Genomic DNA, 23,568 nt, shown 5'->3' with positions numbered 1-23,568 from the left:
TTTCTTTTGTTCGTTCCTCTTTTTTTTTTTCTTTGACAGAATCTTGCTCTGTTGCCCAGGCTGGAATGCAATAGCATGATCTGGGCTCACTGCAACCTCCGCCTCCCTGGTTCAAGTGATTCTCCTGCCTCAGCCTCCTAAGTAGCTGGGATTACAGGCGTATGCCACCTGTACAGGCATAGCCTGGCCACATGCTCAGCTAATTTTTGTATTTTTGGTAGAGATGGGTTTTCATCATGTTGGTCAGGCTGGTCTTGAACTCTTGACCTCAGGTGATCCACCTGGCTCGGCCTCCCAAAGTGCTGGGATTACAGGCATGAGCTACCGTACCCAGCCCCAGGTACTTTCCAATCCCCTTCCAGTCTAGTCTGGTCGGGGGTAGGGGAGGCTTTCGGGGAAGGAGGCACCTGCTGAAGTTGATAAAATCTCTGGGCTAACTGGTTTTCCAGCTTGCTGTGACTAGCAGCACCCACGAGCCCAGGGGAAGAGCCTGGAGCCTCCTCACTCCCCAGCCTGGAAGCTCAAGCCTCAGGGTCCCAGCTGATCCCCGGCTCCCCGACCCCCACAGCCCTGCCCAGCTGCTCAGGCCCTGGGGCAGCCAGAAGCAGGTGTGAGGGGGGCAGAGTGAGCTCCTGGGCTCCAGGACCCTCCTGGGAGGGTGGCCACCAGCCTTGGGGCCACCTGCTCTTCACCCCTCCTCACTCTGCCCTGATTGGGGGTCTGGACCCCTTGTTCCCCTCCATCAGCCGCAGGAGCTCCTGCCAGGAGGGCCAACCCTCCCAACTCAATCTCCCCCCTTGAGATGGAGTTTCACTCTTGTTGCCCAGGCTGGAGCGCAATGGCACGATCTTGGCTCACTGCAACCTCCATCTGCCGGGTTCAAGTGATTCTCCTGCCTCAGCCTCCTGAGTAGCTGGAATTACAGGCAAGCGCCACCACGCCCGGCTAGTTTTGTATGAGAGATCCCTTTTCTACAAGGGCTTAGAGGGAGGGTCCCACGTGGCAGCAGCCCCTGAGGTCACTGTGACAAGTCCTCTGCTTCTAGGGAGACTTGGCCCCATGAACTGGATAGACGGGGAGGTGTGGGGGACGTGCAAGACATTCCTGCAATCTCAAGCGCTTTCTATTATAACACCCCAAGGTGTAGCCCTGGAATTAGCTGAGCTTCCCCACGGCTGTCCAGCCTTCCAGCTCCTCTGCAGCGTGTCACTTCCATGTCCCGTGGCCACCCACAGCCTCCCTAGGCAGGATTGAGTTTCCCACCAGCAGGTCTGGGAGCCCTTCCTCCCTCAGCACTCACCCACGCGCCAGTGAGAGAGCTGAGCCTTGTGAATAATTCACAGCGATTCACAGCAGGCCCCAGAGGCTCACAAGAGCATGAAGCTGGGCCACCTGGGTCCCCTGATTGGGCCCTGTGGCCTGGGGCAGCTCAAGCCTCTGCCCTCCCCAGCTCCCAGCCCTCGTATCCACAGCCTCGGTGAGCAGGAATCCCTACCCCCAAGGTAGGAGGTTAAGTGGGTACCCCAGCCCCCAACTCCAATTCCCAGCTGCCCCTCCTGCATGAGCCCAGCCTGGCAACCACACAAAGACACCTTCTTATCAGTCGAGTCACATGCTGCTGTGGGGAATGGAGCCCAAGCCCTCTGTCCACCTCCCTGAGATTCATGGTGACTCCTGGGGGGATGGCAGCTCATCAGTCCAGGCCATCTGGCCACTGAGTCGGCACCAGCACCCAATCACACACAGCACCTGGCATGGCCTGGGAGGGGGTCAGGGTCCCCCAGCCCCGGAGCCCTGGAGGGCGTTCCACAGCACAGCCAGTCTTCCTAACACCTGGGATCCAGCCCACGGAGGGATCATGGCTTCTCAGTGAGGAAGGCTCAGGGGCTGGCGGTCCCCACCAGCACTTGGCAGAAGGCGGGCTCAGCATCTTCCAGTTCACACTTGGGCCATATTGGTTGCGCCATCAGGGGCACCTGCCCCTCTCAAGACCTGTCCTTCTCCTCTGCTTGAAGTGAGGGGGTGGGACAGGTGCATCAGAATCACCGCCGTGAGGATGGGGACATGTCCCAGGTGTGGCTCCCAGGCCCCAACCTGGAGAGTCTAACTCAGGAATCTGGGACAGCCTCCAAGAGGTGCTGACAGGAGCCAGTTGGAACCCTCTACTCAAGGGTGCCTGGGGCCTCCTAGTCTAAATCCCACTGACTTTGCCATGATCCAAACCCTAGTTTGTTTGGAAGCAGCGAACTCATACCAAAGCGGCCACCAAGAAGGCCTGGCAGGCCTGGTTGTGAAGCGCCCCCTCCTCAGGGTACAACCTGTTGGGTCTCCCACTAACCAAACCAGAGACCCCTTCTTAGCAAGGATGGAACCAGGCCCAGCTCCCCTGTCCTGGGCCGAGGGGACCACTGGAGCCCGGCCTGGTGGGTCCTAGGGCCACCCTACATCCACGCCAGTGTGCCTGGGCCCAAGAGGCTGCAGCTGTGGCCACCTTGCCACATGGCCATATGGCCAGAACTGGCTTCCAGCTTGCTCCCTGGTGGCCAGGGGCCCTGCAGGCACACCCAGAAACTAACCAGTGGTGGGGACAGGCCAGACCCTCTCACCTCGTAGCTGCTCTCATGCTGAGACTGGGTCCACATTCACATTTACATCTCAGGCTCCCACTTAGACTAACGAGGGTCACCCATCAGAGCACCCCACTCCCCGCTCAGACCCGTGTGGCATCTGGCACCCTACCCTCTCAGACAAGGCCTGGGCAGCTTTCCCCAGGATCCCTGCCTCCCCAGGTGCACCTAAGACCTGAGTCCCTCCCTCCCTCCCCAAGACTCACACATGCCCCCTGCTCTGTACGACCCCCAACCCCACCCGGGGGAGCTCCCAGCCCACTCCCCAGGAGGTTTGGGATCCCCCTGCTTCCCTTGATAGTGGGAACGGGCTGAGGGGCCACAGGAGATAACGAGTTGCTCTCTGGATGGCCTCCAGCCGGGGGCTCTGGGGCCAGGAGGTGGGGTGGGGGTCTGGGAGGGGCCTTTCTCCCTTAACTGCTTGGTAACTGATGGGGTTCCCTTTGTGCCTGTTTGACTAGGGCCTAGGAGGCACTCCTGCCCTTGCTGCCCCCCACTCCATCCTGAACAGTCTTGCAAATGAGCACAGCCTGAGCCAGACAGAGCCCCTACGGCGGAAGCAGCCCAAGGGGAACAGGTGACTTTGGCCTGTGTGCCCGGCCTCCCAGGTCCAGCTGCATGCGGCCGGACAGCTGAGGATGCTGGGAGCACCTGCTTGCAGGGCTCTGGGGGCAGCCCCAGAAGGGGTTTTCCAGGAGGGGAAAATTTCATGTTGAGTGGGAGCCATTTCTCTGGCCTGGCCCTCTGGCCCCAGGATGGCCACTGGAGGGATCATTGCCCTGGAGTGCCAGAGAGGTATGGAAAATCCCAGGCATCCCCCAAAGCCCTGGCCCAGCCACCCAGAGGACCCCTTAAGAGGGGTGATCTTACTCAGGGTAGTGCCCGACGAGAAGCCTCAGGGAGGGGAAGTCTCCTTTGGCGGCAGCGTAGTGGATAGGCAGGGCGCCCATGTCTGTGGCCGCGGTGGGGTCCCCACCGCCATGATGCAAGAGCCAGTTCACCACCTCGGGGTGGCCGAAGCGGGCAGCCAGATGCAAGACTGTGGCACCAGAATTGTCTTTGTCCTGTGGAGGAGAACCGTTTCAAGTCCTAAAGCCTGTTGCTGCCCTGCCCCTGGCTTGGGCCACTCCCGGACTCCCACAGGCCTGGAAGGTAGCTCTGTGCTCTGTCTTCCCTGGGGGCACTGGCCAGGCCTCACTCAGCAATGGTTTTTGGGGTCAAACAGATCCTAGGTTTGAGTCCTGCTTCTGTCCTTGGGCAACAAATTGGCCCTCTCTGAACCGTAGCCAATAGGCAGCACCGTGCAGGGCTTTCAGAGGCTGCAGGTCCCGACAGCGAGGTGCCTACACGACAGGCACCTGGTTGTCATGGCAGGAGACTGGCTCCAGGCCCAGGGCCACAGCCCTGACTCCCAGGGGCTCAGGGAATGCCTGAAGGAGTGACACAGGGTGACTGGGCTGAGCAGGGCCAGGAAGGGGGGTTGTGGGGCTGTATCAAGCTAGCATCAAGATTGGGGGTCACCCCCTGCATCCAACACTTGCCCCCGATCTCCCCACCCTTCCTAGGTGTCACGTGGGAACAGAGACGTCCACCTTGGTGCACCTCCAGCAACCTAACCTCAGTGCAGAAAACTGGCCCCCTCCCCCAGCAGACTCGCCAGTGCCCAGACACAGGAGCAGCCTGTGTTCTTGCCCCTGTGGAGGTGGAAGTTGCTGGGTACTGGTGGGAGGGTCTGGGGCAGTCAGCCAGGGGTGCTAGGTGCAGGCTAGTGGCGGTCTCTGGGAGGGCTTGGACAAAACTCCCCCCAGGGACCTCAGAGCGGGTGGGGCCAGAGGTCTGGGCCCAGAACTGCTGAATGTGTCATCAGTGCACACCCCATTGTGTGTGTCTGCTGAGAAAGGGGCTGGAGGGGAGTGTTTGTGGGACCTGTGCTGGGAGGAGACTCCCTGGGAACATCTAGACACAGAGGCTGCTGCACTCGGCAGAGTGGGCACTGGCTTGGGAACAGAACAACCTCCCAGCACCAAGCACATAGGATGACAGAGGGGTGGGCAGGGTCGTGGCTGCAGGAGGCAGTGGACACACTTCACTAGGATCAGGGAGTAAAGCCTCTCTGCCCTGCCTTGCCCAGAGAGAGGGCACTGTGGTTACAGACTGGCAGGGGCAGCAGGAGCTGGCAAGAGACCCCAGGCCTCAGGAAGCCAAATCACGGTGGGAAGAGAACCTCTGAGGCTCCTGTGAGACAAGCAAGGAAAAGAGGGCACAGAGGGAGCTGGGGGCCCTGGGGCCACTGGTAGGGTCTTCAGGCAGCCTGCAGGGTGGGGGCAATGGCCTGGCAGTCCTGCTAAGGAGGCAGGGAGGAAGATGGGGCAGAGAATGTGATGGCCCATAGGAAGCTGAGGACAACACCGAGGCCCCTCCTGTGTGCTAGAAAGCTGGGAGTGGGGGGGGACCAGAGACTGGTTCAGTCTGTCCCCTCTGAGCCCAAAGGTCGGGGCTAGCTAGCGGGCACCCGGGCAGAACCATGGTGAAATGTGACCTAAGCCCCAGCTCCTGAGAAAGGCGCTCCTTTCCTATTGGCCTTGGGGATTGTGGGTCTGAAGCTCCAGGGGTCCCACTGGCTCTGGGCCTCTAAGTGGTGGAAACTGTAAGGAAAGGGCCACAGGCCTCTAGGCTCTGGCCTGTGCCTGTCTAGGCTGTCCAGCTGTCCAGGCCCCAGGAGCCTCATGTGCGGTGGACCACACCCTAAAGCAGCTTATCTCTCTGGGCTGGGCAAGCCCAAGGATCCAGGTCATCCCCCACCACACTTTCTCCCCCCGCACCCAAGCCTGCCCAGCCCAGAGGGCAGGAGACTTGATAAGCTGGGCCCAAGGCCACCTGCTTCTCCCAGCTCCTCTGCACTGGCCAGGGAGGCTTCTGACCGGGGCTGGACACTGGATCAGGGAGGCATGCCACCGCCCAAAAGAGTGGGCATGGGCCACGTGACCAGGAAGCCCTGGTAACAGGGCTCACTGAGAGATACCAGGTGGGCCATCTCCCAGGAAGGGTTGGAAGGGGGGCTTACTATCTGAAGGCAGAAGGTGGGGGTGGCCTGGCCATCTTTGGGGAATAGTAAGCCAGTTTAGAGTTACCCTGACTCCTCCCCTTCCATCTCCAGGTCACCCAGTGGTCTAAGTGGAAAATCAGTTGTGGTCCTCCCTCCCATGGCTGCCCCCACAACCAGAATTTCATCCAAATCCCTAACCTCGGCCTATGATACTCTCTCGCCTGGCCCTGGCAGCTTTTCCCTCCCTCACCCACTCTGCACGTGCTGCCTGAGGCTGGCCCTCCGACAGGACAGGAGCCTGCACGCCTCGGGGCTCTGCACTTCTTGTTCCCTGTGCATGGAACTGTCCCACGGCTGCCTGGCTACCTGCTTCTCAGCAGCCAGGACTCCCCTTGGAGGTCACTGCTCAGAGTGACCAGGTGGGGTCTGGAGGCAGCAAGAATCAACCTGGGTTGGAGAAGCAGCTGACAGCTGGGAGCCTTGACAGCACTGATGTCCTGGGGTCAGCCTGGGTTATGGGAAGACCCCCATTTACCACGGCTCATCACCCTTCCCCCACACCCTGGCTGCGACACCTGAATCTCAGCCTGGGGTAGGCTCTGGGACTTTGCCCAGCCTCCTTTCAGATCCGGTCCTGGAGGACACGGGCGTCTGACTCTGCTGCCCAGGCCTGACGTCCCACCCACTCCCAGGACTACAGGATCAGTGCTTTGCTTCTCCCGGTACATACTAGTAACCACAAGCTCCACGGAGGCCCCTCCCTTCTGGCTGCCATCACCCAGGTGCGCTTCCAGGGAGCACCCAGGCTCGCCAGGGCATCTGCCCCAGTACTGGCAAGCCAGGGAGCCCATTCACCTGAGGGCCTCTGGAAGGAGCTCCGTGCAGGGTTCAGCTGGGCCAGGAGGTGCCAAACCCCACCCATCCTTGAGCCCCCGGGGGACTCTGGGCCAGGACTCTCTCCTGAGAAGGAAGCCGCAGTGCCCCTGGCGAACCGCGCGGACCCACCTGCACTCTGCAGCCGCCCTGCGACAGCAGCCACTGCAGGCAGGCGAGGTGGCCGGTGGCGGAGGCGTCGTGGGCCGGTGTGGCGCCGTTGCGGGCGCGGGCCGCGGCGGGGAGGGCGGCTTCCTCCACCAGGAAGCGCAGACAGTGCAGCTTCCCGGCGCGGGCCGCGTGGTGCACGGGCAGCGCGTCCAGCGGGTCGCGCAGCGAGGGCCCCAGCAGGCCTGCGGCGTGCAGCGACCTCAGCACGTCCAGCTCGCCCTGCCGCGCCGCCTGCAGCGCCTGCTCCAGGGCCATGGTGCCGCCTGCGGCGCCGCGACTCCGCACTCAGCTCCTTCCCCAGGACGCCATGCACGTGTCCTTGCGGGCCAGAGGAGCCCGCGGTGCGGCCGTCGGGGATCTGAGGGCGGGGAGGCGGAGCGGCTGTGGGCCCGGCCTCTGCTCCGCGCTGCCTGGCGCTCCGTTCCGCCGCGTTCTGGAGCCAGAGCCCGCGGACGCCGGCTTAAGCCTCGGACCCGCCCCCACCCCGCCCCGCCCCTCCCCGCCCCGCAGCCTCGGCCGGAGTTCCCCGCCCGCGCCCGCTGCGCCGCTGGGACACTCGTGCGACTGGGGCAGGGCGCCCAGGGGCTTCTCTCCTAATTTGCCTCACGTAACAGTTGAGACCCCAGAGGGCAGCAAAACTGGGTTCGGATTGGAGAGCCGTCCAGGCACAGACAAATTCATTCATGTGCCCAGTGCCCGCTAACTGCGGTTCTAGGCGCTGGCGACGCAATTCCAGAGGTGATGAGGAGTGATTGTCGGGACCTCGTGGGCGGACAGGGAAAGATCTCTGAGGAGGTGCCGTGGGGCTGGGTTTGAGTGGCGAGAAGGGTATTCCAGGCGGGGTGGGGAGCACGAGGACAACCGCCCTGAGGCAGAAGCAGCCCTACCACATCCCTGAAGGGCTCTGGGTCGAAATCCCCGGAGATTGCAAAGAGCCCTGCCTTCCAGGGTCCCTCCAGATCCGAGAACTGCCCCCAGAGCTTCCAGCGGGAAGGGCAGGAAGGCAGGACAGGAACCACTAGTGCGCTGGGAACGCCATGGCCTCAGGCCGCCTACAGCCGCTGTCGGGGTGGAGGGGCTTGCAGCCACACAGAAGGCAGGGATGGGTCGGGGGGTAGGGCTTGTGGGGAGACGCGGGAGCGCCAGCATCCAGAGAGAGGGGGCTGAGACCCCTGCAGGGGCGCAGGAAAGTGCCAGAGGGCGTGGGCAGGAGAGCTAATGTGTGCCAAGCCACCCTGCCGGCTCCACTGAACACCAGCCGTGGGAGCGGCTAGTGCCCAAAGGATGCGAGGAAAAGCTGACAGAAGGTGGGGGCTACATGGCTGTGGGAGTGCAGGTCGCCTATCAGCGATCTTGAAGCACCCTGTGCCCTTCCTGTCCCAACACTCACCCCCTCTGGAGTCCCGTGGGGGCTTGGCCCCACCCCGGGCTGAAGGTTTCACTCCGCCCCAGCCCCAGCCTGGCACAGTCAGCACTGGAAATGCTGTAGAATGAAGGAAGCCCCTTCCAGGAACAGTGGGAGTCATAGTGCTAAACTCATAGTGCTAAACTCGGGGGCTGCCTCCGGTCCCTTCCCTGGGCCTGCCACCTAGTGGCGACCTGCGTGATGGCCTCCCGCGCTCCCAGGTGCCCAGGTAACTGGAGCTGCTGGGCCGTGCCTAGCCAGGTGGGTTTCCAACGACTTCCACCCGGCCAGATCGCCCTCGCTCTCTCCATGGGACCTGTGGCCGCTGGGATCTGGGACCCTTGCCCAGTGGTTTGCGGACAAAGGGAGGGAGGAGTCATTTCCTGGCAGCCTCGCTGCTGGAGCTGGTGGTGGCCAAAGCAACAGGCTCACTGCGGCTGGCGCTGCCCTCCTCTGGGTACCCAGAGGCAGGTGTGCCGTGAGGCCAGCAAGTGGCAGGGGTACTGTCGGGAGGAGGTGCTAAAATGGCTTGTCTTGGGCACCCCTCCCCTGGGCCTCCTCCACTCCAAAAGGCCCTGCAATTTGTGTTCTCCACTCCTAAAGTGGCCACCTTGTTCATGGACAAGCTCATCTAGCACATGGTTTTGTGATTTTGTGGGCCAGGTCCAGGTGATGCTTTATTGCTATTCCAGTGGGCTGGGCAGATGCCCCTGAGCCCCTGCCACTGTTGCTAATGACATCTCCATTAGTGCCACACGTGAGCACCCACCCCTGCTGACCAACCTCTCAGACTCCTTTCAGGACATGGCTCAAACTCAGGCTGTGAGCCAGGCCCTTCCTGCCAGGCTTCTGTCCTCTCCGGGCTCTCTCATGTCCACTGGGCCAACTGAGTCCTCCCCAGCAGCCCTAGGGAGCTCACGCCAGCAGTAGCACTTTTATGAAATCTGTACCACCCACCAAGCGCTCACCATGCTTCACATGGATATTTAATCCAGAGGTGCTATGAGAGAGGTACAACTATTGTTCCCAGTTCACAGCTGGGGATAATGAGGCATGGAGAGATGGGGAGGGTTTTTTTCTTTTTTCTTTTTCTTTTTTTTTTTTTTTTTGAGACGGAGTCTTGCTCTGTCGCCCAGGCTGGAGTGCAGTGGCGCACTCTCGGCTCACTGCAAGCTCCGCCTCCCGGGTTCACGCCATTCTCCTGCCTCAGCCTCCGAGTAGCTGGGACTACAGGCACCCGCCACCACGCCCGGCTAATTTTTTGTATTTTTAGTAGAGACGGGGTTTCACTGTGGTCTTGATCTCCTGACCTCGTGATCCGCCCGCCTCGGCCTCCCAAAGTGCTGGGATTACAAGCGTGAGCCACAGCGCCCGGCCGAGACAAGCCTTGCTCTGTCGCCTGGGCTGGAGTGCAGTGGCACAATCTCAGCTCACTGCAAGCTCCGCCTCCCAGGCTCACGCCATTTTTCTGCCTCAGCCTCCCGAGTAGCTGGGACTACAAGTGCCTGCCACCACGCCCAGCTAATATTTTGTATTTTTAGTAGAGATGGGGTTTCATTGCGTTAGCCAGGATGGTCTCGATCTCCTGACCTCGTGATCTGCCCACGTCGGCCTCCCAAAGTGCTGGGATTACAGGCGTGAGCCACTGCGCCCGGCCTGTTTGATTGTTTTTTGAGATGGAGTTTCACTCTTGTCGCCCAGGCTGGATTGCAATGGCACAATCTAGGCTCACTGCAACTTCTGCCTCCCAGGTTCAAGTGATTCTCTTGCCTCAGCCTCCCAAGTAGCTGAGATTACAGGTGTCCACCACCATGCCTAGCTAATTTTTTTATTTTTTGTATTTTTAGTAGAGATGGGGTTTCATCATGTTGGCCAGGCTGGTCTCGAACTCCTGACCTCAAGTAATCTGGCCACCTTGGCCTCTCAAAGTGCTGAGATTACAGGCATGAGCCACCACGCCCAGCATTGTTTTGTTTTTTAAAGCATTTTGCCTGAGATGACAAAGATGGGAAGTGGCAAAGCTCTCACTCCCTGGCTGAACCTGCTGGGCTCTACTTTCCTCTCCACCCAAGGTTCCTTCTGCCCACAGCACCCCCAGAGTCTCCCACCCTCCAGCTATCAGCTTAGGGATTCTCTCCCCAGGAGGCCTTCTCTCACCCCTCTGCTGGGCTCACCCCAGCCCACCCCAGGTTTCTCCTCAACCCAAGGGCCAGGGCACTTCCCAAGAGTAGGGACCAGGGGTGGAGTGTATCCTTACTGTATCCTAGGTGGCCCCAGCTCCCCTAAAGCCTGCATCCGACACTTGCCCACCCAGCTGTCTTTAATGTTCCTCTGATTCCAGACCACTCCTTCCAAGTAACCAGCAAAACCTGAAAATCCTTGAGTTGAAGAGAACTGTGGGTTACTTGGTTAAAGTCCTTTACCCAATGGGAGAGTGGAGGAAGAAATATTTTTAACTGGGGGTAACTGGCAATGGAAATGGTGTTTGTTCCCCTGCCATTCAGTCTTCAAATGGTGGTCTGCAAGCCTGGAGGGGGATGTTCTAAGGGGAGCCTCCTCCTTCAGCCTTTTTCTCCCAGGAGCTAGGATCAGTCCCTCCCCAAGATGCAGATGCTGCAGGCGGACTTGTGGGTGCAGAACTGAGTCAGCCAAGCTAAGTGGCTTGGCCTGGGGATGAGAGGGAAAAGATCCACAGAGTTTTTTGAGCTCTTAAAGAACAATTAATTGTCTTAGGGGAGGCCTATGGAGGCAAATTGGCCTCAACCATGGAGAACAAGGCCTGAGGTTCCTCCAAGCCCTGCTGGGCCAAATCTGTTGAATGATTTATTCTCATTTGTTAGGTCTTTTATGAGGGTTAATGCAGGCGTGAGCCTTAAAGCATTCAGCCCTGAGCTTGGCACACAGTAAGTGTCCATGAACGTTGGCCTATGTTCCTTCCCATGCCACAGACAGGTATGGGTGGCCTGGACTCCCCTGGCCCAGGCTTCTCCGGGCCTCTTAGTGTGTTCGCTGGTCTTCTTCCACCCTGCGGGGAGAACCCGGAAGGAGGGAGACGTGGGGCTAGCGGCAGGGGTGGAGCTCGGAAGTGGGGTTCGGGGGACAGGGGGTTCATCCAGCACCCTGGACAGAACCCTCCTTGGCCCCGCCCCATGGGGCCTCCTCCTGGCTGGCTCTGCGGATCCCTCCAGTCATCTCTCTGCCCGGTAGTTCGCAGAATGGTTCGCGGGCGTGGCCGTTGCCCCGCCAGCCGGTCAAGGGAGGGGAGCCCGGAGCAGATGGGCGGGGGACGCCAGCCAGTTTGCCGCAGCAACGGCCACGCGGCGTAAAGGCGGTCCTGGGCGGGCCACTGGGGCCCAGGCGAGCAGCCTGGGGCCCGCACCCAAGACTGTCCCGCCCGCGCGTCACGTGAGCCCTGACTGTCCTGCGGGCGAGAACCCGGACCCCTAGCCGGTGGGAATGAAAACGAGCTCCGAGGGCTCCCGGGCTGCCTCTGCTTCTCTAGGATTCCGTTTCCCCACCCAAAGCCTGGAGTGGGGTAATCAAAAGACTCTTAACTAGGCAAGCCGCCGAAGGGTTCTACGGGGTCCTTAGAGCTGGGCGTCCAGCGACTGGGGCCCTTGTCCAGGCTCGGCCTGTTCGCAGCGTCGAGGGCTGGAGCAAGTCACGACCTCTCTCCGGAACTCGGATTTCCCGTCCAGCTCAGCCCTTCACCCGATAAAGCAGCTGGGGGTGCGAGTCCCTCCCGCTGCTGTCCCTCGTGGGAGCTCCCGTAACCGCTGGGTCCCCTGCTCGGGCCCAGGGCGGGGCTCAGAGGAGACGCTGAACCCGAGCCTGGGGAACGAATGAAGGGCAGCATGGGAGAGGAGGGACGGTAGCTCGAGTCAGGCAAGGCCTGGCCCCACCTGGCCCTCCTGCCCTCGGGGTCACGCAGCGAAGGCCCGCGATGGCGCCCTCACCACTCCCCCGCAGGTGCTCGGGGACAACTGGGGGCCGCCACCCCGCGGTAGATAGGACGCGAAGGCGGGGAACGGGATCCCCGGGGGCGTCGCGGTCTCCCCTCCCGGCTCCACCCTGCGCAGGAACAAAGGCAGGAGGTGGGACCAGCGGGCGGCCGGACTCCGCGGGGCGGGGCGGGGCGGGTGAGCCGCTCCCTTAAAGCTCGGCCGCGGGCGCGGCGCGCACTCGTCTGGCACCAGCCCGGGCCGCGCCCGGGACCTCATTCCGGACCTCGGTTTCCCTTTGCGTGGGGCTCGCAGCTGCCACCGCTTTCCCGCGGAGCATGGGGCTGCCTCGCCGGGCAGGGGACGCGGCGGAGCTGCGCAAGGTGGGAACCGGGGACTGGGGGCGGGGCGGGGGACTCCGGGGACCCGTCTAACCACCGCGCCGCCTGTCCGCAGAGCTTGAAGCCGCTGCTGGAGAAGCGCCGGCGCGCGCGCATCAACCAGAGCCTGAGCCAGCTTAAGGGGCTCATCCTGCCGCTGCTGGGCCGGGAGGTGAGCGCGCCCGGGCGGAGGACAGAGGGTCCTGGGGCGCGGAGCGGGGGCAGGAGGACCGGGTGCTTCTGCGGGAGGAACCCGCCAGGGGGTTCCGCGCGGCGCCCGAGGCGGAGGGCGGAGGGTCCTGGGGCGCGGAGCGGGGGCAGGGGGACGGGGTGCTCCTGCGGGAGGAACCCGCCAGGGGATTCTGCGCGGCGCCCGAGGCGGAGCCTGGGTGGGATGGGCGCGTCGGAGCGGACCCCCAGCAGGCCACGGCGCGCCCCACACCCAGCTCCCGACTAGAGCGCGGGTGCGCACGGTAGCCGGCCAGAGTTCTGTCTTGGTGGTTCTCTGTCCCTCTTCCTCGTGGCCGGGCGCAGAACTCCAACTGCTCGAAGCTAGAGAAGGCAGACGTCCTGGAAATGACCGTGCGCTTCCTGCAGGAGCTGCCTGCGTCCTCATGGCCCACCGCAGCGCCCCGTGAGTGAGCCTGCCCTGCCCTGCCGCGCGCTCTGCACCCCGCCCCCCTCACCCTACCCCGCGCCTCACGCGGCTCTCCGCCCGCAGTGCCTTGCGACAGCTACCGCGAGGGCTACAGCGCCTGTGTGGCGCGCCTGGCCCGCGTGCTGCCCGCCTGCGGAGTCCTGGAGCCCGCCGTGAGCGCGCGCCTGCTGGAGCACCTGTGGCGGAGAGCGGCCAGCGCCACCCTCGACGGCGGGCGCGCTGGGGATTCCAGTGGCCCGTCTGCCCCCGCCCCAGCGCCCGCGTCTGCCCCAGAGCCCGCATCCGCGCCCGTGCCCTCGCCGCCCTCGCCTCCCTGCGGCCCTGGCCTCTGGCGGCCGTGGTAGCCCCTCGGCCGGTCCACAGACCCTGCCGACTGCTTGGGACCTTGGGGCACTGGAAAGGTTGAAGCTCTTGGTGGCGGCTGCTATTCCCATCATTAGGGGCCAGCCCAGTACCCACACCCAGGCCGGAAGCCGGATGTTTGTGACTGGCGTGGCGGACTGAAAGCCCTGGGGCTGTGGCTCGGCTCAGAATAAAAGGAGCGTCCCTGCTTCAGCCCCCAACTTGGCCGGAGAAAAAAGGACAAGAGGCAGCAGGGTGAAGAAGAAGCCCCCCATCCCAGCTGGTGGGGATAGTTTTGGAACTGGATCCCGCAGCTGCGTGGGCAGCCGACACACCCACCCCAGCACTGGCACCAGACCAGAGCCAGAGCCAGGACCTGGGCAAAGTGCAGCTGTGCACCTTGCCTGGTCGCTGCTCTCCCAGCCCTGCCTGGGCCTACCTCCTGCCCAGCTCTGCTTGGGACCCTCTGGGCATGCAGCAGCAATAGCCTAAGGGCTCTGGTCACTTCCAGGGCTCTACAGGGCAGCAGAACAGAGCAAAAGGGTGCATAGGCTGGGAGCCATCACCTCCACTCCTAGGCTTTTCTGCCCAGAGCCCCCAATTATAGGGGCAGTATACATCCAGGGGTGTGTGCGCTGGGGCTGGGGGATTCCTTAAGTGACTTTGGGAAGGATTTGTTTTCCCAAGCATCAATTTCTCACTTGGGCATTGCACCCCAGGCTATGCAGTCTTTCAGTGTGAGGAAGGGGCAGAACAAGAATGAGGCTGCCCTGTGGCCTCAAGGAAGCTTGTGGCTTTGGAGGATCTGACTCCAGCACAGAGTCTGTGCCAATGTGGGGTGAGCAGGGCCCCTGCCATGGAGCAGCAGGAATTTGAGGGATGGAGCAGGTTAAAGAATGGGAAACATCTTCACTTGTTTTTTTTCTTGCAAACTACTCCCTGTTACTCATTGAGACTGGTTACTGGAAGCAACTTGTTAAGATTTTTCTTTCTGGGTGGGTGCGGTGGCTCACACCTGTAATCCCAGCACTTTGGGAGGCCAAGGTGAGTGGATCGCCTGAGGTCAGGAGTTCGAGACCAGCATGGCCAATATGGTGAAGCCCCCATCTCTACTAAAAATACAAAAATTAGCCAGGTATGGTGGTGTGTGCCAGCTATTTGGGAGGCTGAGGCAAGAGAATCACTTGAACCTGGGAGGCTGAGGTTGCAGTGAGCCAAGATTGAGCCATTGCTTTCCAGCCTGGGTGACACAGCAAGACTCCGTCTCAAAAAAGAAATTTTTTTTCTTTCTTTTCCATGGAGGCCTAGAGTCCCTGTAAAGGCTAGGAAGGGGCTGCTGATCCCAGGAGTGCCCACGAGGAGTGGGGGGCACTGGTGGCCCATAATCAGGCAAACACCCATCATTTCATGGGGCATTCATGAAATCATAGGCAAACACCCGTTATTTCATGGCTGAGCATTTGCAGAAGGTGGAGGATTCTCCCCCTAGTCCCCAAATCAGCAGCCTGTGCTAGGGACCAGAGCACCTGGGGCAAGAAGACAGAACCAATGTGGGGGTGGGGATGGTCACTAAATCTGACTGTGCCACACAAGCCCATGATGACCTTGGCACTGGTTTGGGTGGCAGGATATGAAGGAAGCTGCAGGCATTATTGAAAAAGTCACTGTTAAGCCAACAGGGTGAGGCTCCCAGCAAGGCCGTGCCATCTTCCCACCTCCCTGGGCCCAGAGGGTTAGACTGTAAGCTCCCGGAGGGCAAGGCTGGGGCTGAGCACGCCTCCATGTCCCCAAGGCACAGGGTGCACAATGGGTGCTCACTGAACATAGTGGACTAGTGAGCAGAGGATGAGAGGACGACCCTGTAATGAACCTTGAACAGTCTGGCATTTGCCTTAACTCCCACTCCCAAGCCCTGGGATCACTGTTGGATATTTACTCCATGAGGACAAATACTGGGGAGGTGTGGAGAGGATGGAGGGTAGGTTCCTTTTACTTTCACCCATTTCTGAGAATGAGAGCCTGTTGGCACTGCCTTCATGAGCCTCCGGGAGCAGGTAACCTGTGGCCCAAGCCCACCTAGGACTCCACATCAGGCAGGCACACGACTGGCCCCTTGTCCCCATAAAAACTCTGAGTACAGCTTAAACTCTGTAAGAACTAACCAGCCAGGAGGACCGTCGCTTCCTCTCAGCCATGCTTGCCACCTCTTGCTTCTGAGAGTCCATCTCAGTTCATAGTTCTGTGACTTGCATTGACCTGGCTCCAATCAAGCTACAACTCAAGCAGTCAGAGGGAGGAGGATTGTAGATGGGCCAGTGACTCACAGGGTCAGGTGCTCGGGGGAGCCTGAGTCAGGAGGCCAGTGGGCCCTAGAAGGGAGGGGGCAAGCCTGGGTGGGTAAGGTTCTGGGCCCCAGGCAAGAAGGCAGAGTTTCTCCGCAGGGGTGTGTGCAAGAGCTGCCCAGAAGGTCTCTGCTGGCTCTCCAAGCCGGGCTTGTGAAATAGGAACGCCAACATCCTCCTCCACAGGCAGTGGCAGGCACCTCCTCTTCAGGTGCCCCCCCCAAGCCCTATCTGATGGGCAAAGGTGAGTGCAGGGCGGTGGGCTTTTCCTGTGCAGAGGGAGACTGATTCAAAGGGTCACTTGTGACCCTTCACAAGTCCCACATCCTGCCCAATGGCCAGGTCTTGGGATGCCTGTTCCAAGATGGTTCTGTGACTCCGTGTGACTGATGATTGCCCCAGCTGGGGAAAAGGCTCCCATGTCTCTTTCTCATAAAACCAGTGGGCAAGGCCGGGCGCGGTGGCTCACACCTGTAATGCCAGCACTTTGGGAGACCAAGGTGGGTGGATCACCTGAGGTCAGGGGTTCAAGACCAGCCTGGCCAACATGGTGAAACCCTGTCTCTACAGAAATACAAAAATTAGCTGGTCATGATGGCAGGTGCCTGTAACCCCAGCTATTTGGGAGGCTGAGGCGGGAGAATCAGTTGAACCCAGGAGGTGGAGGTTGCAGTGAGCCGAGATTGCGCCACTGCAGTCCAGCCTGGGCGACGGAGCAAGACTCCATCTCAAAAACAGACAAACGAAAAACTAGTGGGTGAAATGATTCAGTGACCTAAGGACAGCCAGAGCACTAAGCTGCTGGGAACCCATCTGTGCTGAAATGGAGATTTCCCAGGGAACTCAGGCTTGGGACAGGCTCCTACCTGGTCCTCGGGCACCAGGTGATTAGAAGAGGTCGAATCTCATTTCCACGAGAGTGAGGATAAAGAGTGGGCTGCCAAAGAGGACTCCTCTCATAAACATTGACAAATTGCTCTGCCCCGCCTGTGATCCCAGACTCCTCCTGCAGTCTGGGATCCTGAGTGTCCCGCGGGTTCATCTCGGATGGGTGCTGCATAAACAGCCTGCAGGGAACATCTGGGAGAACCAGCTTCACAACAGATATAATAAGGAAGAAGTTTGAAATATTGCAAGAATTGCGAAAGTGTGACACACAGATACAAAGTGGGCACACGCTCGTGGGAAAATGGTGCTAACAGACCTGCTTGACTCTGGAGTTACCCCAAACCTTCAATTTGTTAAAAAAAAAAAAAAAAAAAAAAGGCAATATCTGTGAAGTGCAATAAAGTGAACTGCAATAAAATGGGGTGTGCCTGTACTTGTTTTGAGACAGGGTCTTGCTCTGTCGGGAGTGTAGTGGTGCAGTAATGGTTCACTACACCTTGAATTCCTGGGCTCAAGCTGTCCTCCCACCTCAGCCTCCTGACTAGCTGGGACTACAGGCGCATGCTGCCATGCCCGGCTAATTTTTTGATTTTTTGTAGAGATGAGGTCTTGCTACATTGCCCATGCTGGTCTTGAAATCCTAGGCTCAAGCGATCCTCCCCCACTTCAGCCTCCTAAAATGCTGGAATTACAGGTATGAGCCACCTTGCCCAGCCTGCCTGTACTTTAAAAAAAAATTCCAGGTTTCTAAAGCCATTGTAGAGAGGAACTAACCCAGCCAATGATGTTGTTTCTGCTAGCTTTACTCCTTGTCTGAGCCTCCTTCGAGTGTGGATGGATCTCTGGTGGCTGAGTGTGAGTGCCTGCGTGTGTGTAGGTGTGCATGTGCATGTGTTTGTGTGTCCGTGTAACCGTGTGGCTGCAGCTGCCCTTCAGAGAGCTGCCCGGGCATGCAGTGTCAGGGAGAAGGCAGCCACCCACCGAGGCTTCCCAGTGAGTAACTAGTTTCACTTGGGGTTTTCAAAGGCTCTGATGAAGCCCCGGGCGCTTAAAGCAGCTGTAAGCCTCAATAATGGTTTCAGGAGCGTGAGAACGGGTCTAGAGAACACGCCCCACACACGTGGTGTCTTGTTACCCGAGGTCCATTGGGGGGCAGCAGGGAGCAGGGGTCAGGCAGCTGGTCCAGGTCCAGGCGCAGGAATGATGGGTTCCCTGGCCTGGGGGTGAGGCCTGAAGGAAGAAGATTTCAGGCTGAATACGTGTCCACCACTGGTTCTGTCGGGGAGGGGGAATCAGAGAGCCTTGCATCTTGGTGTTCGTTATGTTAGGATTTTTCACGAACCTCAGGGAGCACAGGACAATCTTAAAGAAGAATGAACCAGGCTGGGCGTGGCAGCTCATGCCTGTAATCCCAGCACTTTGGGAGACCGAGGTGGGTGGATCACGAGGTCAGGAGTTTGAGCCCAGCCTGGCCAATATGGTGAAACCCCATCTCTACTAAAAATACAAAAATTAGCTGGGCATGGTGGTGCGCGCCTATAGTCTCAGCTGCTCGGGTGGCTGAGACAGGAGAATCGCTTGAACCCAGGAGGTGGAGGTTGCAGTGAGCTGAGATTATGCCACTGCACTCCAGCCTGGGCGACAGAGCAAGACTCCATCTCAAAAAAAAAAAAAAAGAACCTTTGTAGACCTCAAAAATCAGAAGCAGCCTGAGCGCGGTGGCTCATGCCTGTAATCCCAGAACTTTGGGAGGCCGAGAGAGGTGGATCACTTGAGGTCAGGAATTTGAGACCAGCCTGGTCAACATGGTGAAATCCCATTTCTACTAAAAACAAAAATTAGCTGGGCAATGTTGGGGGCGGGGGCAGTGACGCATGGTGGCTCACACCTGTAATCCCAGCACTTTGAGAGGCCGAGACAGCCAGATCACTTGAGGCCAGGAGTTTGAGTCCAGCCTGGTCAATATCGCGAAATCCCAGCTGTACCAAAAATACAAAAATTAGCCAGACATAGTGGTGGGTGTCTGTAGTCCCAGCTATTTGGGAGGCTGAGGCAGGAGAATCGCTTGAACCCAGAGGTAGAAGTTACAGTGAGCCAAGATCACGCCACTACACTCCTGCCTGGGCAACAGAGTGAGACTCTGTCTCTCACACACAAAAAGTCAGAGGCAGATCCAGGTTTTGTAGGAACTAAATTTTGAGGCGCTTTGTAGGAGAACTAATGTAAAATTACGAATATAGACTTCTAAGTATGAAAATGAATATTTATTCAGAATGAAAATAAGTCATATTAACTAGTGGTGCTTGGAGATTCACATCTCATCCTTTTGGCTTCTCTTTTCATAGGATGCTTCTGGCTGGCACACCTGGCCTCCCCTCCACGCGCAGAACTGCCTCCTACTCTACATCCAGGCTCCTGAGCAGCCCCCAGCTTAAGCTTCAGCAGCTCCAGGGTAAACCCATCTCTGTCCAGAGCTGACTCCGGATCTGCCCCAGTGACAATAACAAGATAAATGCCTTCCATTCTCTTCATACTTACAGGATGTAATCCACATATTTACACAGTGTTTCATCATTTGCGGTAATGTTTGTTTTGTTTCTTGTTCCTTCGTACCTATCTGGGAAGCCTGTGCAATTCAGATGTCCAGGCCCACTTCCAGAAGTTCTCATTCCCTGTGCTTGAGTCAATGGCTGCAGACCATACACCTGAGAGCAAGTAAATCTGCTCTAACAAAGATACCACATCTGAGAATGGTGGTTGGCAGGGGCTGGGGGGTGGGAAGAATGGGGAGTTGGTGCTTAATGGGTGCAGAGATTCAGTTTTGCAAGAGGAAAAGAGCTCTGGAGATGAATGGTGCTGATGGCTACACAACAATGTGAATGTGCATAATGCTTAAAAATGGTTAAGATGGGCTGGGCGCGGTGGCTCACGGCTGTAATCCCAGCACTTTGGGAGGCCGGAGGCGGGCGGATCACGAGGTCAGGAGATCGGGACCATCTTGGCTAACATGGTGAAACCCCGTCTCTACTAAAAATACAAAAAATCAGCTGGGCGTGGGGGCGGGTGCCTGTGGTCCCAGCTACTCTGGAGGCTGAGGCAGGAGAATGGCATGAACCCGGGAGGCAGAGCTTGCAGTGAGCCGAGATCGCGCCACTGCACTCCAGGCTGGCCGACAGAGCGAGACTCCGTCTCAGAAAAAAAAAAAAAATGGTTAAGCTGGGCCAGGCACAGTAGCTCATGCCTGTAATCCCAGCACTTTGGGAGGGCAAGACGGGAGGATTGCTTGAGCCCAGGAGTTTGAGACTAGCCTGGGCAACACAGTGAGACCTCATCTTTACTAAAAATCAAAAAAATTAGCCGGGCATGGTGGCGTGTGCCTATAGTCCCAGCTACTCAGGCAGCTGAGGTGGGAGGATTGCTTGAGCCTGGTAAATCAAGGCTGCAGTGAGCCATAATGACACCACTGCACTCCAGCCTGGACCACAGAGCAAGACCCTGTCTCAAAAAAATAAAAGTTAAGATGGTTAATTTTTATTTTTTATCTTTTGAGATGGAATTTCGCTCTTGTCACCCAAGCTGGAGTACAATGGCATTATCTCCACTCACTGCAACCTCTGCCTCCTGGGTTCAAGAGATCTCCTGCCTCAGCCTCCTGAGTAGCTGGGATTACAGGCACCCACTATCACGCCCGGCAAATTTTTGTATTTTTATTAGAGATGGGGTTTCACCATATTGGCCAGGCTGATCTCAAACTCCTGACCTCAGGTGATCCACCCACCTCAGCCTCCCAAAGTGCTGGGATTACAGGAGTGAGCTACCACGCCCGACCAGGATGGTTAATTTTATGTTACGTGTATTTTACTATCAAAATAAAAAAGCAAACCCCAAAAGACACTGTATCTGCAATGGGGGCTACTACTTGGCTGAGTTTGCTCTAGTCCTTTAGGGTCCATCTGGTTTTTGTAGGATCTAAACTAACTAATGCAATGAAGATGTGATGGAACCTTTATGTCTTTAGGAGTGACATCCATTTTTGGCATCCTCTGGGATTTCAGATTGCTCTGATTTACTGTCTTGGGGACAGGGAGCAGTGTTGAATTTATATTTGACCTTCCCCTCTGTGATAGCTCTCACCACAGGCCCAAGAGTTAATGTGGGGGCTGTGCCAAGTGTCAAGTCTCTATATTCCAATTATACATTCGAGGACCAGAGAAATGGCCACAGTGGCCACTCGCCCAGTGGACCCATTGCAACCCGGACAGGGCCAGGATTCCTTTCAATCTGGCCACCACCATGTCACCACTCTGAGAGGGACAGATGATGACCTTGGATCTCAGGATCAACGTGAGCTTCAACACTATGTCCAATGGTCCTAGAAATGTGTGTGTATTCCGCCCTCCCTGTGGTACAATAACCCGATAAATGCTGTAGGTTTCTTTGGGGATAGCCAGGTAAGTCATTCCTGTGTATTTTGCTGGGTCCTTCTCCTGGGGACCCAGCCTTCCTTCCCGGTCTGAAAACTGTTTCAGGTATGGGAGGATCCTTACTTTTTATTTGGGCCATTGCCACAGTCTCCTGACCATCCTTTGTCCACTTTAATTGTCCAGTCCATAGAGTGCCCTTGCTGGCCGCTCCAGCCTGGGACTTCAAACCTGCAGGGGGCCATGCGTGGTGGCTCATGCCTGTAATCCCAGAACTTTGGGAAGCCGAGGCAGGCCGATCACTTGAGGTCAGGAGTTTGAGACCAGCCTGGCCAACATGGTGAAACCTGTCTCTACTAAAAATATTTAAAAAAAATTAGCTGGGTATAGTGACTCGCGCCTGTAATCCCAGCTACTTGGGACACTGAGGCAGGAGAATTGCTTGTACCCATGAGGCACAGGTTGCAGTGAGCCAAGATTGCGCCACTACATTCCAGCCTGGGTGACAGAGTGAGACTCCGTCTCAAAAACAAAAAACAAACAGGCATAATGATAAAAGGGTCATTTCATCAAGAAGATAAAGACATTTCTATTTTGAAATATATTTTTATGGATATTTTGATACCTGCCATTTCTTTGTGTTGGGAACATTATAATTCTTCTCTTCTGGCTATTTGGAAATGTGTGTGTGTGTGTGTGTGTGTGTGTGTGTGTGTGTGTGTGTGTGTGTGTGTGTCTGTGTGTTTACTTATTTATTTTAGAAACAGGGTCTGGGCCGGGCGCGGTGGCTCACACTTGTAATCCCAGCACTTTGGGAGGCCGAGGCAGGCAGATCACGAGGTCAGGAGATCGAGACCACGGTGAAACCCCGTCTCTACTAAAAATACAAAAAAATTAGCCGGGCGTGGTGGCGGGCGCCTGTAGTCCCAGCTACTCGGAGAGGCTGAGGCAGGAGAATGGCGTGAACCTGGGAGGCGGAGCTTGCAGTGAGCCGAGATTGCACCACTGTACTCCAGCCTGGGCGACAGAGCAAGACTCTGTCTCAAAAAAAAAAAAAAAAAAAGAAACAGGGTCTGGTTGTGTCAGCCAGGCTGGAGTGCAGTGGTGCAATCACAGCTCACTGTAATCTCCAACTCCTGGGCTCAAGGGACTCTCCTGCCTCTCCCTCCCAAATAGCTAGGACTACAGGTGCGGGCCACCATGCTGGGAAAACTTTTTAAAAAAATTTTAGCCAGGCGCGGTGGCTCACGCCTGTAATCCCAGTACTTTGGGAGGCCGAGGCGGGCGGATCATGAGGTCAGGAGATCGAGACCATCCTGGCTAACACGGTGAAACCCCGTCTCTACTAAAAATACAAAAAATTAGCCGGGCGTGGTGGCGGGTGCCTGTAGTCCCAGCTACTCGGGAGGCTGAGGCAGGAGAATGGCGTGGACCCGGGAAGCAGAGCTTGCAGTGAACTGAGATCACACCACTGCACTCCAGCCCAGGTGACAGAGTGAGACTCCGTCTCAAAAAAAAAAAAAAAATTTTTTGTGGAGACAGGGTCTCACTATGTTGCCCAGGCTGGCCTTGAACGTCTGGCCTCAAACAATCCTCAGCCTCCCAAAGTGTTGGGATTACAGGAATGCATATATTTTTTATTGATATTTTGACACCTGTCCTTTCTTTGTGTTGGTTACATTACAATTCTAAAAATTCCAAATGTGGGCCAGGCAGGTGGCACTTGCCTGTAATCCCAGCACTTTGAGAGGCTGAGCCAAGAGGATCGCTTCAGCCTAAGAGTTTGAGACCAGCCTGGGCAACATGGCGAAACCCTATTTCTACAAAAAATAAAAAAGTTAACTGGGTGTGGTGGCACACACACTTATGGTCCCAGCTACTCAGAAGGCTAATGTCACAGGATGGCTTGAGCCCAGGAAGTTGGGGCTGCAGTGAGCCACGATGAAGCCACTGCCCTCCAGCCTGGGCAAGGTCCCGTCTCAAAAAAAAAAAAAAAAAAAAAAATCCAACTGGGTATGCACTTAGTAACAGGGCTTCAAAATATAAGAAGTAAAAACTGGTAACTGAAAGAAATACTCAAATTCACAATTATAGTTGGGGATTTCAACCCTCTTCTCAGAGTAATTGATAAAACAGGTAGAGAGAAAGCCAGTAAAGGTATAGAAGACTTGAATAACCTTATCAATAAACTCAGTCTAATTGACCATTCTTGAATCTTACACCCAACATCAGCTATTCTATTCACATTCTGAAGGGCTTGTAGAACAGTCACCAAAGGTAGGCCATCTGCTGGGCCGTAAAAGAAGTCTCAATAGACTTACAGGAACTGAAATTATACAGTGTGTGTTCTTTGACCACACAGAATTAAATTAAAAATCAACAACAGAAAGCCAGAAACTGGCGGGGCATGGCCGTAATCCCAGCACTTTGGGAGGCCTCGGCGGGTGGCTCACTTGAGGTCAGGAATTTGAGAC

General features: G+C 57.5%; 3 protein-coding genes across 7 annotated transcripts in view; 2 read left to right on the top strand and 1 right to left on the bottom strand.

Moving 5' to 3' along the window:
• The window catches only part of ESPN (espin), a 36,674-nt gene extending 29,550 nt beyond the window's left edge, over positions 1–7,124 (bottom strand). For all 5 annotated transcript variants that reach the window (XM_032758749.2, XM_032758750.2, XM_032758751.2 and 2 more), the window contains exons 1-2: positions 6,679–7,124; positions 3,498–3,691 (exon numbers count right to left, since the gene is read on the bottom strand). In XM_032758749.2, the coding sequence (XP_032614640.1) occupies positions 3,498–3,691; positions 6,679–6,972 (488 nt within the window). In that variant the 5' untranslated portion in view covers positions 6,973–7,124. The remainder of the gene's footprint in view (positions 1–3,497; positions 3,692–6,678) is intronic.
• Positions 1–23,568, top strand: part of NOL9 (nucleolar protein 9) — a 239,836-nt gene that overhangs the window by 126,594 nt on the left and 89,674 nt on the right. The window lies entirely within an intron of this gene.
• HES2 (hes family bHLH transcription factor 2) lies at positions 12,303–17,091 on the top strand. The gene is made up of 4 exons (XM_032760955.2): positions 12,303–12,446; positions 12,520–12,615; positions 12,978–13,077; positions 13,165–17,091. Exons 1-4 carry the CDS (start codon positions 12,402–12,404, stop codon positions 13,443–13,445), a joined length of 522 nt encoding a protein of 173 aa, XP_032616846.1. The 5' UTR covers positions 12,303–12,401; the 3' UTR covers positions 13,446–17,091.

The sequence above is a fragment of the Hylobates moloch genome, unplaced genomic scaffold, assembly GCF_009828535.3.
Source record: "Hylobates moloch isolate HMO894 unplaced genomic scaffold, HMol_V3 SCAFFOLD_9, whole genome shotgun sequence".
Taxonomy (NCBI): Eukaryota; Metazoa; Chordata; class Mammalia; order Primates; family Hylobatidae; genus Hylobates; species Hylobates moloch.
The sequence above is the reverse complement of the archived record's forward strand: the minus strand, read 5'-3'. Positions and strand labels throughout refer to the sequence as shown.

Bases quoted from the DNA above. Each gene is read 5' to 3' on its own strand.
- HES2 (XM_032760955.2), top strand. From the start codon at position 12,402: ATGGGGCTGCCTCGCCGGGCAGGGGACGCGGCGGAGCTGCGCAAG. The intron at 12,616-12,977 runs GTGAGCGCGCCC...GGCCGGGCGCAG, and splicing joins TGCCGCTGCTGGGCCGGGAG to AACTCCAACTGCTCGAAGCT. The intron at 13,078-13,164 runs GTGAGTGAGCCT...CTCCGCCCGCAG, and splicing joins ATGGCCCACCGCAGCGCCCC to TGCCTTGCGACAGCTACCGC.